General features: G+C 44.5%; 1 protein-coding gene across 1 annotated transcript in view; it reads right to left on the bottom strand.

The window, feature by feature from the left end:
* Positions 1-14,607, bottom strand: part of SEC24D (SEC24 homolog D, COPII coat complex component) — a 119,882-nt gene extending 105,275 nt beyond the window's left edge. Inside the window, 3 exon segments of the mRNA XM_043969482.1 lie at positions 2,330-2,459; positions 6,577-6,739; positions 14,515-14,607. Of these exon segments, the coding sequence (XP_043825417.1) occupies positions 2,330-2,459; positions 6,577-6,697 (251 nt within the window). The 5' untranslated portion in view covers positions 6,698-6,739; positions 14,515-14,607.
* Positions 14,608-17,796: the final 3,189 nt, after the last annotated feature.

Here is a 17,796-nt window from a genome sequence, read left to right as displayed (position 1 = left end):
ATTCGAAAAATGGTGGCAAATCTGTGTTTGGTAAAAGATGGAAGAATTGTCAATGTTGTCCTGATTTTTCAAGAAAAGGAAAATCTAGGCCAGTAAACTTGATTTTGATTCTTGGCCAAACTTGGCCAAATAGAATTTATTATCAGAGACAGTGAGTAAATATTTAGAAAAAGAAAGTGATAACAAAACCCCAATACATTGAAAACAGATTGTGTCAGTTTTTTGTTTTGTTTTGGGGTGTTTTTTTGGGTAGCAAAGACCCGGACACAAAGTTGATGCCCATAAACAAACTGAGAGTTCACGAATGTAATAGAATATTACTGTTCTTTAAAAAGGGACAAGTAAGATGAATATAGAGAAATATGGAAAGGCTTACAGGAATTAAGGCAAAATAAAGTAAGCAGAGCTAAGAAAAAAATATAAAAGACAACTATAACAATGAAAATGGAAATAATAACCACAAAACAATGACCAATGAGTGTTGTGAAATTACAAAGAACAAGCTTGGTCCCAAGGAAGAGGATAAGGAGACACCTTCCCTAACTCTTTGGCAGAGGTGTGAAACATTGCATATATATTTTTAGATTTCAGTTTTGCTTATTTTTTTCTTTAAAAAATTATTTATGTAGGATGTCTCTCTAAAAGAGATATAGGGAGAAACTTAGACAGTGATAAAACAAAATATATCAATATAATTAATATTTTTAAAAGAAAAAAATTAAAAATTTAACATTAAAAAAGAAAATAAAAAACCAAGTTGTATCAGATTAACCTCATTGCCTTTTTTTTTTTTTTTAGTGAGGCAATTGGGGTTAAGTGACTTGCCCAGGGTCACACAGCTAGTAAGTGTTAAGTGTCTGAGGCCAGATTTGAACTCAGGTACTCCTGAATCCAGGGCCGGTGCTTTATCCACTGCACCATCTAGCTGCCCCAACCTCACTGCCTTTTAAATGCAGTTATAAGAATGACAGATATAGGGGATTATGTTGATACAATTTACCCAGGTGACAGAAAACATTTTTAGCTGTGTCTTTGGGTAAGATAGAGCAACATGGAGTAAACAATAGATATGGGACTGGTTGACAGGCCAGCCCCAAACAATAGTCATTCCCTCCCTTCCTACCCCCCTTTCCCCCCTCCCTCCCTTCCTCCCTTCCTCCCTCCTTCCGTCCTTCCCTCCTTCCTTCCTTCCTTCCTTCCTTCCTTCCTTCCTTCCTTCCTCCTTCCTCCTTCCTCCCTTCCTCCCTTCCTCCCTTCCTCCCTTCCTCCCTTCCTCCCTTCCTCCCTTCCTCCCTTCCTCCCTTCCTCCCTTCCTTCCTTCCTTCCTTCCTTCCTTCCTTCCTTCCTTCCTTCCTTCCTTCCTTTCTTCCTTCCTTTCTTCCCTTTAAGGCTTTTAAGTGCTTTATCTATGTTATCTCATTTGATCCTCATAATAACCCTGTGATATAGGTACTATCATTGTCCCCATTTTACAGATGTGGAAACTGAGGCCGAGTACTTTGCCCAAGGTCGGACAGCTTAGTAGGTGTCTGAAGCAAGATTCAAACTCAGGTCTTCCTGACTCCAGACCAAGAGCTCTGCCCACTGTGCTCTATAAAACAAGGGAGTCAGACCAGATAATCACTTAGGTCCTTTTCAGTTCTAAGTTCTATGTCATAGTCAGTGATCACGTCCGCCTTGAACTCAAGGATTGTCTTTGCTTTTGATTCTTCTCCGCAAAGCTTAATGCCTTTGGGGTTGTTTTTTCACTTGTAAAAATAGGACGGTTGGACTAGATGGGGCTAAGGGTCTTTCTAACTCTAAATTTATCATCTAAATGTTGTCTAATGATCACGACAAGTGTTCTGGGACAGACATCTGGTAAATATAATACTCAATAAATTCCATGGCTTGAATCTTTTTCCCTACCCTCTGAAAATTCTAACTGCTACATCTGAGGAATTTACCCACAGATCCATGTGACAGAGAAAGCTGTCAATCCAGAGGTCAAATTTACGACTGGAGTATGCTGGAGCCAGCTCAAACCCTCTTGAGAGAACCAATTATTTATTAAGTTTCAGTTGTGAGTGATTGATTATAACTCAGAAATTGGCAAATACTACAAATCAGGGCTTGATTTATTGTTTTGTCAATTGTCTAGACTTAAGAAAGTGATAAGTAATATTAATAATAAAGATTAAACCTAAAATTGTGTTGAGCATACCCTTTTTGTTCTTCTGGAGAACCAGTTGTTAAACATTTACCAGCATACCCCATAAACACTCAGGTTATTTAGAAACAACTTTTTGATCGAGTATCGTCATGAATAAATTGAGTCTGGGTAGCTTACCTTTGTTGGGGATACCCTGAGATATTAGGACCATTCTGGCCAAATTGATGGGCCCCAGAATTGGGGGGTCCAGGAGGTAACACCCCAACAGGTGCATTTGGTCCCAAAGGCCCAGTTGGCTTCATTATGCCTGTAATGCAACAAAGGGTACAGGTAAATAAATTTAGGTGTATATCTTATTAATAGATTACCGCAGATGATGCAGAATCCTTCAACCAAGTGCATAGGCTGATAAAGGAAGAAAAAGATCAATGGATCAACTTTCTCATCCTGAAGACAAAAGGGTAAAACAAAGGGGTAGTTAATGTCCTTTCCAGCTTGGAGTCATGTGATCCTCTCACTCTTTGCTGAATTCTAGGCTCCAGTCCTGCTCTCTCTCTCTCTCTCTCTCTCTCTCTCTCTCTCTCTCTCTCTCTCTCTCTCTCTCTCTCTCTCTCTTTCTCTCTCTCTCTCTCTCTCTCTCTCTCTCTTTCTCTCTCTCTCTCTCTCTCTTTCTCTCTCTCTCTCTCTCTCTCTCTCTTTCTCTCTCTCTAGCTTGGAATTGTAATTTAATGGGCAAAGGGAATTGCTAGGGAGGAAGCCTCCTCCTTCATTTCAGATCAGTATCTACTTTGCAACTAGTCATTGCCTGGATCTATTGAGGGGTTAAGTGATTTGTCAAGGATCAAGCCACAGTATGTGTCAGAGCTGGTGCTTCACCCCAGTTCTTCTCTCTATCCTTTATACCATGCTGCCTCTTGGGGTGCCTAGTAAATCTCTAGCAGATCTGGAGAAAATCGTAGTTTAACATTGTGATGAATTAAGTCTGTAGCAGCAATTCATTGAGGTCAGGGACCAAATTTCCACGCAGCTGCCAAATGGATCTTCCTAAAGCAGGCATCTGACTATGCCAACCCTCTACTCCATAAACTTCCATAGCTCCCTCTTGCCTATAGACTAAAATAGAATTCAATTTGGCATTTAGAACCCTTCACAAATATTTCCTCCCTCTCCCACCCCTTACCCCCACTAAGCACACTCTACACTTGAGAAAATCTTTGTTATCTTTGTATGCCTAGCACCTAGCAAACATTTGGTCCTTAATAAACGTGTGGCGAAGTCTTTTTAAGTTTTGTTGTGATACACCTAGCCTGGTGCCAGGTGTAAATAATAAAAATCTTTTAAGGGGAATACTTTCCAACCCCCAGTGGCTCTTCTCCAGTGCTGATCTTTGTTGTATCCCCACCATCCTTTGAAAAGGCTTCAGGAAAAGGGAGCAGAGGCTAGAAATATTCATGTTCGTTGTTGCGGTTTGGGGTTTCTGTCTTGGACAAATTTCCCCCTTCTTAGCATGATCATGCATTCTAGTTTTCCTGAGATTGGCTTCATTCATGAAAATAAAGTCCCACAAAAATCTGTTCAAGGAAGCTAATTTTAATATGACAGCTATGTATTCTTGTTGGCAAATAAAAATGATTTGATTCACCAATATGCTAAGCATAGAATTTAACCTCTGCTGCCTCAGTAACAAGAAGCAGAATGGAGAGCTGGGGACCAAGGTCAGCACCAGAATCCCCTTTCTCATACGTGCTGCTATATGGCCCTAGCCAAGTCCCATAACTTCTCATTACTCAAGGCAACTTGCTAAGAGTATAAGTTGCAGAGAACGCGACAGCCTGTGCCTGGCAGTTCTCATATCAATGAATCACAGCTCCAGCCCCAAAAGAGAGGAGGACAGGAGCCTAGGAATTTGGGGCAGCTAGGCGGTGTGGTGGGAATTAGGATTCATCTTCCTTGTCATCAAATCTGCCCTCAGACGCTCACTAGCTGTGTGACCCTGGGCAAGTCACTTCACCCTGTTTGCCTCAGTTTCCTCATCTGTCAAATGAATTGGAGAAGGAAATGCCAAACCCTTCCAGTGCCTTTGCCAAGAAAACCCCAAATGGGGTCACCAAGAGTCAGACACGACTGAACATCTGCCCCAAAGATGAGGATGTTTAGAAGGGCTTTGAATGAGGGCTGGAGAACCTGCTACAGGTTTATTTAAATAGAGAGAGACAGCTGCAGGATAGGCATAAGGTGAGAAGAGGGGATATGGGCCACGGAGGGTGAAATTGCCTTAAAATTTGGACTAGGATACCAGTAGGAACATCTGACAACAGGACTGATATCAAATGAGTAGGTTATTTCTGCAGCAAATTCATTAGAACTAGCATTTTTAGTGCTTTACAGAGCTTAAAAGAATTTAGCAAATGCCATCTCATTTGATCTTCACAACAACCTGGGGAGGTGGGTGCAATGATTATTCCCATTTTACAGATGAGGAAACTGAGGCAGACAAGAAGTCAAGTGACTTGCCCAGGGTCACACAGCTAGTAAGTGCCTTAGGCCGCATTTGAACTCAGGTCTTACTGACTCTAGCACTCTCTCCATCGGATTACCTCCACCACCTCACCAAGATGCCTCATGACTAGTACTGCTTACAAAGGGACCATCACCTCCTTACTCCTCACCTCTCTCAGCAGTGTGGTCCAGAGGAAAGGCAGTCAGATTGAGAGTCAGAGGATGTGGGTTTGAATCCCCCTTCGGCCACATATGACCTGGCAGTGGGAGGACATGGCCTTGGCCATCTCAGCCTCAGTTTGTTCCTCTGTAAAATGAGGGAATTGCCCCCTGAGGCCCCTTCCAGATCTAAATCGATGATTCTGGTCCCTCTAGGGAGAAACAGAACATGTCTAATCCCTTCTGCTTTCAAATATTTGCAGAGAGCTGTGAGTCCATCACCCTGGAAGTCTGGTCTCCTCTAGGCTAGACTTCAGCCTCCTTTGTTCATGGGACAGGAGTCCTAGGCCCTGCAGTAGGGACCAAAGTGGATTTGGATCGGGAGGGCCCTGGGATCAAATCCCATCTCAGTTACTTCTATGACCTTCCCCTGCCTTGCCCCTCCCCCCATTTCTGCGTCTTTGGATTGTAAGCTCCTAAGGGCTGAGACTGTCTTTCCTTTTATTAATCAATATATAAGTTCATTAATAAAACATATTAATCAATCAATTAATTCATTAATCAATCATTGATATATAGCTATATTATGGAACATCATATAATATATAACTATACAGTTATAGTATATGAGTATATGCTGTAGAACTATGTTATATATTATTATATAGTTATATAATGATATAATAGATATATGACCGTATAATATACGATTCTATTATATATAAATTTTATAGTTGTATTTTATGATTAAGGAGGCAGCTAGATTGCTTAGTAGATAGAGCCTCAGATACTTACTAGCTATGTGACTTGGGGCAAGTCACTTAACCTGTTTGCTTTAATCCATGAAATGGAAAACCACACTAGTATCTTTGCCAGGGAAACCCCATGGATAGTATGGCCCGAGAGGTCACAAACAGTTGGGCATGACCGAATGACTGAAGAATAAAAATTAAATAATTGTATAACTATGTAATAATGAATGCTATAGTACATGATTATATAATATATTAAAATATAATTATATAATTGTATTACACAATCATGACATATTTCCATTTATAACAATTATATAATGATATCAAAATGAACAACTAACTAATGAGCAGCACTTACTGCAGTGCCTGGCACATACCAGGTGCTTAATAAATGTTTGTTGGATTTATTGGATTGTGTCTCTTTAGTCACCTTACATCTTTGTCAAGAATGGGGGTTGGACAAGCTAAGCTGCCCTAGCTCTTGGATCCCATAGCCTTGCAGGGTGCCCTGCACTGGACACTTTCCAGCCTATCAAGGTCTTTGAAAAAACATCACAATCTCCCATAGTGATCAGCACTCAGGAGGACAGGGACAGGGTGGAGGACAGAGTCCAGTGGTGTAAAGAACTCCCAGATGAGGAAACTCCAACTACCAGCACACACCAGCACCTTTTCTGCAATCTCTAGTCTCTGAATTCTGTCTAGGACCCTGAGAGGTTAGGTGATTTGCCCGGGGTCACTCTTCCAGCTTGTGTCAGGACCCAGACTTGACCCAAGGTCTTCTGAGCTCTGAGGCTGACTCTGCGCACTAGGCTATGCTGAACAAAGCTGAGTGGAGCAGGACTACTCCCTCCAGAGTCCCTGGAAATAGGTCTTTCTCTTGCTGGAGCCTGAGTGTATTAGATTTCTTCACTGCCATATCACACTACTGATTCCCATGAAGGTTGGACTCCACTAAACCCTTTTCAAAATCACTCTTCTTCATAAATGGACTAACATGGTCCATGTTACCTGATGGAGGGGCTGAGTGTGACGGGTCACCATAATGTCCACGAAGAGGTGGGGAGAGCGCCCCTATTCCAGGCTGGGGTTGGGAGTATGGAGGGGTAGCGACGTAACCTTGTTGGCTCATGGTGGGAGTTATCTCATTCCAGATCACAGGTTTCTTCTAAGGCTGAAACGGGAAAAAAGACAATGTCAGACTCAGCAGCTGAGTCATTCTTCTTCTAAAGGAAATGGACGTTCTGCAGAAGTTCTAAGGACGCTGTGGGGGACCGGGCATTTGCCATGAAAGATAGTCATTATGTCCATTTATCATTAAGCACCATCCATTTCATTATAGCTGCTGAAGAACAAAAAGGAGTGGCTAAGTGACTACTAAACAAACATTTATTAAGCTCCTGCTGTTTATTGAGTACTCTGCTGGTGCTGGGAAGATGTGAAGACTAAAGGTTCTCCCTTCTAGGAGCTTACAATCTAATAGGGATGATGTAGGAAGCACTGATGGTTCAGTGGTTAGCACAGCTGGCTTCCAAACAGTTGACTTGGGTTTAATTCCCAGTCAACGTGTATTTTTCAAGGTAGTTACATGGCTCAGTGGATAGAGTGCTGGGCCCAGAGTCAGGAAGACTTGAGTTTAAATCCCTCTTCAAATACTCACTAGCTGTGTGACCCAGAAAAACTTACAACCTCTGTTTGCCTTAATATATCAGAGAAGGAAATGGCAAACCAGTCCAGTCTCTTTGCCAGGAAAACCTCATGTAAGGTTAAGAAGAGTCAGACATGATTGAGCAACAACAATAACAACAAGGTGGAAGGTGGGATATGAGGAATGATACAAGTTACTTAAATTCCTCAAAGGTCCAGGCTTTCATCACTGTGGGAACAGTCTCTTCTGATGCAGACTGTGACTTAGAAGGAAGGCTTGAAAATTATGTGCCCAAAAGTCATCACCCTGAGGCCAACCTGGGCATGTATATATGTGGTTTTCTTCCTTCCTTCCTGTTTTCCTTCCTTCCTTCCTATTAAAAAGGAATTTATTTAAAATGCCCAAATTGAGAGCACCAGGAAAAAATCTGGACCTCATTCTAAAAACAAAGAAGGACTGCTGGGTTATAAATAATGGGAACCTTCATCTAATGCATCAACAGGCATTTATAATGTGATCATCCTGAGCTAGGCTCTGCACTAACTGCTAAGGATTCAAAGAAAGGTAAAAACCCTCAGGGAGCTTAACTTCTTTCTAATGGAGGAGACAACATGTAACATACTATGTATAAGTATAAATAAATTGTTACAAGGTAACCTGGGAGATGGAGGTGGGAGAAACTAGCAGCTGGAGGAACCAGGAAAAACCTCAGGAAGAAGGTAGTGTTTGAGTGGAGTACTGAGGGAAGCCAAGGATTCTGGGAGGCAAAGGTGAAGAGGGAGAACATTCTAGGCATGGAGAAGTAACTACTCCATCTCAGAATTTGTGATGATGGGAGCAGCTAGGGGGCGCAGTGGATAAAGCACCAGCCCTCCAGTCAGCAGGACCTGAGTTCAAATCGACCTCAGACACTTGACACTAGCTGTGTGACCCTAGGCAAGTCACTTAAACCTCACTGCCCCACAAAAAAGGGAAAAAATTCTGATGAAGAAGAAAATCAGGCACAGAAATGCACCCTAGATTCAAGGAGAATGGAGTTTGGAGGGTTTAGAGGAAGGACAGGTAGGATCCAGTAGATTAAAATTCTATAGGAGAAGTCAGCCCAGAGGAGATAGAAACGTTAGAATTGAAATCTGAAGATACACAAGGAAGACGAACAACAGGAATTGTCCAAAGGAAGGAATAAAAAACAAGGAAAGAAGGAAAGAAGAAAGAAAAGAAGGAAGTTTTTATTAATTATGTACAATGTGCCAGGCACTATGTTAAACACTTTTACAAATATTATCTCATCTAATCCCGACAAGAAACCTGGGAGGTAGGTGTTATTACTATCCCTGTTTTATAGATAGGAAAACTGAGGCAGACAAAGGTGATGTGACTTGTCAGGATCACTACAACTAGTAAGTGTCCAAGGCTTGATTTGAACTCAGATCTACGACTCCAGCTCCAGCATTCTATCCACTCAACCACGTAGCTCTCCGCTAAAAAAGTGGAACTCGTCAATCTTGCAGGCAACTCATTAGTGGCAGTTACATGGTGTGCTGGGTAGAGTGATAAGCTCCTGAGGGTCAGGAAGTACATTAGTTCAAATTTGGTCTCAGACACTAGCTGTGTGATCCTGGGCAAGTAAGTTACTTAACCTCTCTTTGCCTCAGTTTTTCCATATGTAAATTGGAGGTGATAATAAGAGCACCCACTTCCCAGGGTTAGTTTAGGATCAAATCAATGAGATAGTAACTGCACATGGTAAGTGCTATATAAATGTTTACTATTATTAGTAGTTTATATTGTTAAAGAGACATGTACAGAAGGGAGATGCAAGGGCAGGTAATTGAGGATGAACAAAGAAGTGTGGCAAAGTCTTGTTAGCAGAATGTCAGAGAAGTCTATCTTGGAGGAAGCTAAGGTCAGAGGAGAGACACTGAATAACAAAAAGGGTGGGGACTGTTAAGCCATAATGGGGAACTGAGGAGGCTCCCAGAAGGGATAGGACCTCTGCTCATGGTAGATGGGACAGTGGAAACAGATGAGAGAGAAAGGGCAGAGTTGTTGAATTCTTAGACTGATTATTTTTTTCTGCCAACAAGAATGATCTTTGAACTAGAAAGAACAAAATAAAAATGACTAATAGAGGTTGATACCCAAGATAAATAGAGAGATCATTCCTGGGTACCTGGCTTCCCTTGATGAGCTTAAAATAACAAGTTCAAATAGACTTCATCCACTGATATAGGAAGAGGTTCTCGCTGAGCCAAAAGCAAAAATCTTTGAAAGATCATGATGAACCAGATAATTATCACTCCTCCCTAACCAGAGAAGAACATATGTCCCAATTTTATATAAGGAAACAGAATAGAATCGATATAGAGAGTTTGACTTTGATTCCTGGCAAACTTAGAGAATGGACTGCAAAAGGTACAGTTGGTGAAGGATGTGATGAGAACAGTCATCATGACTTCAAGAATTAGCTATGCCAGACTAACCTTTAACCTTCCTGTTCAGCCTAGGGTTCCTACCCTGGCAAATCAGCAGAGTCACATAGAAACAGTCTCTGGATTTCAGCAGGCATTTGACAAAGTCTCTATGATCTTCTTGGGGACAAGGTGGAGTGATAGAGACTGACAGTACAATTCAGTATATTATAATCAGGTCAAGTGGCTCAAGAAGTGATTCAATGCCCACCAGTTGACCAGCTCAAGAATAGTTGTTAATGGGCCTAAATTGACTCAGAAGGAGGCCTCCACTAGAACATCCTTGGGATGTGCATGCTTGGTTGGCCCTGTGCTGTTTAACATTTTTAATAAGGACTTGATGAAGACACAGAACTGGGAGGGATAGCTGACACACTGACTGACAGAGGAAGGGCTCAAAAAGGTCCTGATACATTAGCACATTTAATGGACTCAAATAAGATGAAAGGGAATAGAGATAATAAATATAAGGGCTTATTACCTTTGGGTGCAAACCCCCCCCCCAAACCCATCACAAGCACAAGATGGCAGGGTGCATGGCTAGACAAAGGTTCGGGCTCTTTGGTGGGCTACTAACTCAACATGAGTCAGCAATGGATATGGAAGTCATACAAAGGTTAACCCAACCCGAGGGGCCTTGATGAGCTCTGGGACTAGAGAAATAGCACTGTCCACCCCGATCAGACAACATCCAGAGTACCGTATTTAGCTCTGGGAACCACATTTTAGGAAAGGCATCGATAGGTTGGAAAACATCCAGAGGAAAATCACCAGGATGGTTCATACCAAATGAAGAACTTTTGAATGAATTTAGGGACATTTTAACTTTGAGAGAAGTCTCTGTGGGATATGATAGTTGTCACCCACCTAGAGAAGAATAAATATTGACCCAATTTTCAAAAGGGAAAGAGAATAAAGTCTATAAATGGTAGGTCAAAGAGTTTGACTTAGAGAACGCATTACTAAAAAGATAGTTGGTGAAATCCAACATTCAGAGGACTGTCATATGGAAGAGGGATTACACTTGCTCTACTTGGTCCCAGAAGGCAGAACTAGGAGGCAGCAATTAAGGAAACTAAGGCTCATGTGATGGGAAAAAAAAACCTCAAAAAACCCCTTTCTAACAATTAGAGCTGTCTCAAAGGAAGATAGGATGCTTATTGGAAGGTCTGAAGGAAGACTGAAAGATTAGTTAGCAGGTATGGAAGCAAGGGCTATGGGATCAACTGGATGGACTCTGAAGTCCTTTCCAACTCTGAATTTATGTGATACTGTGAATGTGGCAGAACTTAAAGATGGGGGGGCAGCTAGGTGGTGCAATGGATAAAGTACCAGCCCTGGATTCAGGGGGACCTGAGTTCAAATCCAGCCTCAGACACTTGACACTAGCTGTGTGACCCTGGGCAAGTCACCTGGGTTATGCTCACTGCCCCACCCCCCAAAAACATTAAAGATGGATGACATCAAAGTCAACAGGGTTCAGGTCTGGGAGGAACCTTGGGCCTCACCAAGTCCAACACTTTCATTTTATCAATAAAGAAACTGACATTTGCCCAAGACATTTGCTCAAGAGGTGGCCCAGTGGATAAAGTGCTGGGCCTGCAGTCAGGATGACCTGAGTTCTAAGTATCCCGACCTAGACACTTAATAGCTCCGTGACCCTGGGCAAGTCACTTAGCCCTGTTTGTCTCAGTTTGCTCAACTGTAAAATGAACTGGAGAAGGAAATGGCAAACTATTCCAGTATCTTTGCCAACAAAACCCTAAATGGGGTCACGAAGAGTTGGACATGACTGAAATGATTGAAGAACACAGGTAAAACCTGGAACTTCAAACTCAGGTCAGCTGGAAGCCCTTTCTAACTTTCCATAGTATTGTTGAATCGATGCTATGGGTCAGAATTTTGCCAAATCAGGGGCCAGATTATAATAAAGCTTCAGCGACCTACAGTCTTCCTAACAAAGTAACAGCAGTAATGCCTGACTGGCTCCAGCACTGAGTCATGGGAATCAGGAGACCTGGCTAGGAGGGAAGAGCTTTCAGACACTACTGTGGTATAACATAAACTCTTTGAAACCCTTTCCACCTGCTGGGGAGAAAGATACTTGGCCAGTCTTAAAATCTATAGAAGGTCAATTAAGAACTTGTCAAGAAGGGTTTAATCCCTCCCTTCTGGCTTAAATGATGCTCAGTTACACAGAACTCTACAAAAGGGAGGCAGAGGAAATAGTGAAACTTCCTAATGACCATTATCGGTTTGGGGTCCCATTTCGATTCTTTAGAACTGACTTCAATTTACCGTATGGGGAGAATGGGGACACAGTGGAAAGATCAAATCCTGGCTCTGCCACCTGTGCAGCCTAGGGCTGACTTCCCCTCTCAGAGCCTCAGTTTCTGTGTATGCAAAGTGAGGAGCTTGGGCCAGTTTTCCCTTCCAGGCTTAAATCTGTGTGCCTAAAATCTTTTCTGGCTTTCACAAAAATAAGAGTCATCTGCATGACAGCAAGGGATTTCATGGAACCTGTTTTGCAGTTGCTGTTTGTCCTTCATTCTCCAAGAGGACCATAACATCAGGCTGATCTCATGGCTTGCACTGAACTGGATTCTAAGTGAGGGAGGACTGTGCAAGCTCACCAGTCTCATTCTCTCCTCCACAGCCATCTGGCTCCAGTGACAAGACATATATCCCAGGTTGACTGGAGATGGCCCAGGATATTTGAGGCAGTTGGGGTTAAGTGACTTGCCAAGGGTCACACAGCTAAGTGTCTGAGGTGAGATTTGAACTCAGGTCCTCTTGACTCCAGGGCCAGTGCTCTATCCATTGTGCCACCCAGCTGCTCCATTAACTTTCACTTATCTATATCTATCTATCTATTTATCTAATCTATCTATCTATCTATCTATCTATCTGTCTGTCTGTCTGTCTGTCTATCTATCTATCTATCTATCTATCTATCTATCTATCTATCTATCTATCTATCTATCTATTTATTGGTGGTATAGTTGAAGATGAAGTGGACAGAGCCGGAGTTCTAGTGCAGCTGCTACTCAGCAAGCCACTTCATGGTGTGTGCCTCAGTTTCCCCACCTGTTAAAATGATGGTGATTATTTTGAGAGCTCTTTCAACTCTCAAGTTTCCTGGATTTCTTCTAACTACCGTCTGTTTCCTTCAACCCGTGACCTCCAACCCGAAGTCATAACAACAGGAACACTATCCATCATACTTAACTGTGTTTTCCTTAGGACTTAAAGCTTCTCTGTAGATTTCTATTCTTCCTATCATACGCCCTCATTTTTACAGATAAAGACACGGAGGACCAGAGAGATTAAGGGATTACCCTAGGTTATTCAGAGAGTAAGTAGCTGAGCTAGGATTTCAAATCAGCCCACCTGGCGCCAGATCAGAGGTTCTTAGCCTGGGGTCCAATGGTCCGAGGATGTCCCGGAACTTGGATAGGGGAAAAAATGACAGCTTGATTTTCAGTAACCATTGTTGCTTTCTAATTCAATGTATTCATTTTCTGCATTTAAAGCCTCTGGTTTCTGAGACCCTGCCGGAGGTTTCTTCCAGCCTGCTCCAGGGATCCATGCACAAAGATGGTGAAGGGTCTCTGTCTGGAGAGCCAGCGTTCTTCCCAGACCACCAGCCTGAAGCCTTCATGGGAAGGATCTTAGAAACCAGACTTCTGCTAAGGGAGATGGTGGGGGGTTCCTTAACCTTTGGAGCCGAAAATCCCCCCATTATTCGTTTGCATGTAGTATGTTATTCTACAGTCCAATGCTGTGATCAGGTAAGAGAGATACAAACCGATTTCCTTCCTTCCACCCAAGAAGCAAACGTGACCAGCGAGGCAAAGACCAAAGCCTGTTTGCAGTGGCCTTTGTGGGGACAGTACTTTCCCTCCTCCCCCTACTTAGCAGCCAGGGAGCGTGGCAGCCTGAGCTTTGGTCAAGCCTATCCAACTGGCAACGCTCGAGCAGAGCCGGCCAGGAACACACCCCTGTTCGCCAGTCCACCGGTCCACCTGCCGGCTTCAGCGGCTGCCGACTAAAGTTGTCACCAGGAACCCGATGCTTCTCGCAAGTGCACAGGAAGGGGCTGGGATCTCCTCCAGTGCAAGTGAGGGAAACTTTGCTTCCTCTCTCGCCCACGCAGTGTGCCACGTCAAACTTCCCGGCGCATCACACAAAACACACACAAGAGCGCACACAACACACATACTAACTCACTGACACACACACTGTATCACATACAGGAACGGCGTGTTTACACCAATGTACCCTGACTCAGCGGAAGACAGGCAGGCAGGGGAAGAGATCCCCGAAAAGGGAATCCTCGGAGGGAAGTGGCCTCGAGCCTCCGGGACCCCCCGGAGGAAGCGGGGCTCCTTGGCGCCCTGGGACCCCGAAAGCCACGCAAACCGTCTCGATAGCAGATCTTGGAGCTCTAAAGTCACGACCCCGATTTTGACAACGCCTCAAACGGTCCCGTATTCCGGGAAAGCTGGGGGTGGGGTGGGGAGAAGGAGCCCACGGTGTCATGGAAAGAGGACCTGATTCGAATCCCACTCGCCTGTCCGACCTGGGCCAGTCTCTGGGCCTCAGTTCTCCAGCGGTAACAAGAAGGGGCGGACCCGTGATCTCCGAGTCCTCGGAAGTGCGTGCCACCGAGAGGGGTTCGGGACAGCCGGGGACCCAGGCTGGAGGAGAAGGGCGGGGGCCCGCAGATCGCGGTCGAACTGCACGCAAAGGCCCCGGGAGTGCCGGGGGTGCGCGCGGGGGCGGGTGGGGCGCTGGGGCGCGGGCGGGGGTCCCGCCGGGGCTGCCTACCTGGCTGGCTGCGGCCGCTCGGCGCCGCCTGCTCCTGGCCCGCTGCGGCTGCCGCGCGCTCCTCCGCGCGCACACCCCCCGCCCACCAGCCCGCCCGCCCGCCGGCTCCTCGCTCGCGTCGCTCGCTCGCTAGCCGGGCAGTGAGTGCCACGTCAAAGCCTGCCCTGCCCGAGGCCGCCGCGGCTGCGGGAGAGCGCGCGCGTGCGCGGCTCGGGGCCGCGCGGAGTCCACCCGTGCGCGCGCCTGGGCGCGAGCCCGCGCCCTCCCGGCGCTGCGGGGCCCAGAGCCGCGAAGCGGTGAGGCGCGCTCCCGGTCCTGCAGGCACAGGCGGCTTGTCTCTGCCTTTCTCCCTCCGCCTCCGCCTCCTCCTTCCTTCCCTCTACCCTTCTCCTCCTCCTCTTTCCTACCTCCTCTTCTCTCCTCTTCTCCTCCTTCTTCTCCTCCCCCCACTCCCTCCAAGTCTTCCTCCTCCTCTTCCTTCTCTTTACCCCTTCCTCATTCCCCTCTTCCTTCTCCTCCTCTCTTCCTCCTCTTCCTTCCCTCCTCTTCTCCTCCTCCCGGCACCCATCCAAGTCCTCTTCCTCTTCCTCCCTGAAGTTCTCTGAACATCAGCCAACTTCTCTATAGAAAGAAGAGACCCAACTCAATGCCTCCAAGGTTCCCCTGGCTCTAAATCTCTGATCTTATGTGATTTGGGGCAAGCCCCATCTTCTCTAGGAGCCTCAGTTTCCTGATATGTAAAAGGCGGATGGTCTAAATGCTCTTTAAGCTCCCTTTGAGCTCTCCCTCTGTGTCCCTATGTCCATCCTCAGAAAATGCTTGGTGAGAGCTCCCACTCTGCATTTCGTATGTATTCCTAAGGAGTGATTTTCAAGACAGATTCTGTGTAAGAGGAGACATTGTTACTGCACAGAAGGAGGGTCAGAGTTGACCGGCAACGCGTATTGACCTAAGAAGAGCCAAGGCACTCTCTGGAGGTAAAACAAACACTAGGCCCCATGAAGAGATAGAGTAGGGCGTCTATGAGCTCTTAGAAACTTTCTAATTCAACTCCCTTCTTTCTTCAGAGGGAGGAAATCGATAACCAAAAAAAAATTAAATAATAAGGAGACTTCATTGTCATCAATAAGAAGCAATTGACTGAGCATCTACGGTGTTCCAGGGCAAGTGAGCTGAGGCACTGGAGACACAAAGACAGACAAACCAAGGTTCCTGCTTTTGAGGACCTCACTGTCTAATGGTGACGAACACACAAGCAGCCATGCATGTGCAAGCTGAACACGGTAGTAATGGTGAGATCAGCTCACAGGAAGGGCCTAAGCATACAGGTGGGGGGAGGGAGACTTCTGTAGCCATGGAACCAGAGCTGGCTGGGATGGAGGCCAAGCCTTTTATTTTCAAGACTGGCTCAATATCACTCAGGAAGTGAGTGGCACAGTCACAACTTAGGCAGAGGCCCTCTGGCTTCAATCCGGGGCTCTCACCATCCCACTTAAGCTACCTTACACACAACTTGCAACTGTAGGAAATGTAGACTGGGCTTCTGAATGGGTGGCCGGCCTCCAGCTGAGAGGTTACTATGCACACACATTCTAGGTTTAAGAAGCAGTATCCAGGAGTGAGTCCTATGGCCAAGTTTGGAGCCATACAATTGTCAACCTCTGACGTGGCTGACAAATGGAAATGAAGGTAGCTGAAGGAGAACCCTGGGATCCTACGGATCTCCTCTCCATTTTGTTCTAAAAATCTGGGCTGTGCAGAGTTTTGACCCATGCCCAGTTGGGAGAGGGGGTGGGTTTCAGCCAGGTAGTTACAAATACTCCAACATGGATGCCCTTTAGGACATGACATTTTTATGGACAATGGAGTTTGTGGATTAGTCTCTTATTAAGGAATTTGATAAATTCTGTTTACTCTCTGAGGGTGGAACTGAGAATCCAGTGAGTCTAAATTTTTCATTTTTTCAGATGAGGGAACTGAGGACCAGAGAGTGAAGTACAGGCCCATAGGTGAAGGTTCCTGCGACCTCTCAATGTAGCGCTCTTTCTGATGTTCCATGGAACTCCTATCTATGGCCTGGTAATCTTTTGTACAATACATGCAGAGATGAACCTAATCCATTTTCTGGAGATTGTCTGAGTACTTCCTCCAGCAGTATTCACATAGGAGCAAAGGCATGAGGTGGTACAGTGGATGGACACATTACTTAAAGTCTGGAAGATCTGAGTTCAAATCCTGACTCATGCGTCTGAGCCAGGTCGGGACACTGACTTTTCTGGGCAAGTCAATGAACCTCTCCATTCCTCAGTCTCCTCTTCTGTAAAAATGGTTATAACAATAGTGCTCACCTCCCAGGGTTGTTGGGAGAATCAAATGAGATAGCATTTGTAAAGTGTTTTGCATATATTTTTTAAAAATTAATTTTATTTATTTTTTGTTAGATTTTAACTCCCTCCCTCCCACCCTGCACTAGAGAAGGCCACCATTCAACATCAATATATAAATACATGTAAAAGCACACCATGCATTCTTGATTTCTCTGTTCTTTCTCTAGATGTGAATACACCTTACTTCATAGGTCCTTTGTAGCTGATTTGAGTATTATTACAAAATAACCTGGTCATTCAGAATTATTCTTCAAGCAATACTCTGCTGTTACTCTTATACTTTGTTCTCTTGATTCTTTTCAATTTTGTTCTTCATTATTTCCTGCAAGTCTTTTTATGTTTTTCTAAAATCAACCAGCTCATCATTTCTTAGAGCACAGAAGTATTCCATCACAAGCATATACCACAACTTATTAGCTTATTCCCCAACTGATGGGCATTCCCTCCATTTCCAGTTCTTTGCCACCACAGAGAGAACTGCTATAAATATTGAGAATATGTAGGTTCTTTTCTATTTCCCTGATGTGTTACTGATATTATTAAAATGCCATATAAAGGCTAGTTATGAGTATTGGCATTTATCCCTTGACACTATCTTGTCTAGTCCTTTGTTAAGTATGTAACACATACTTACATGCTGTGAAACAGCCCCTACTGATAGGGAGTTAGTCTACCATGGTGTTACAGCATCCCAGAACTGGACCTTACTCAGTCTATAATTCTCTCTACAGCATCTTGCAAATCTCTACCTGATGACCTACGATGATTGCGGAAGCCACACCCTCACAAGGTATCCTACTCCAAGCTCTAAGCCTTAAAATGCTCTTTATTCTGACCCAAAATTGCCCTCCCTGTACAGTCATCAGTTAGTGCTGGCTTGTTCTGTGGGGTCATG

The sequence above is a fragment of the Dromiciops gliroides genome, chromosome 6, assembly GCF_019393635.1.
Source record: "Dromiciops gliroides isolate mDroGli1 chromosome 6, mDroGli1.pri, whole genome shotgun sequence".
Classification (NCBI taxonomy): Eukaryota; Metazoa; Chordata; class Mammalia; order Microbiotheria; family Microbiotheriidae; genus Dromiciops; species Dromiciops gliroides.
The sequence above is the reverse complement of the archived record's forward strand: the minus strand, read 5'-3'. Positions and strand labels throughout refer to the sequence as shown.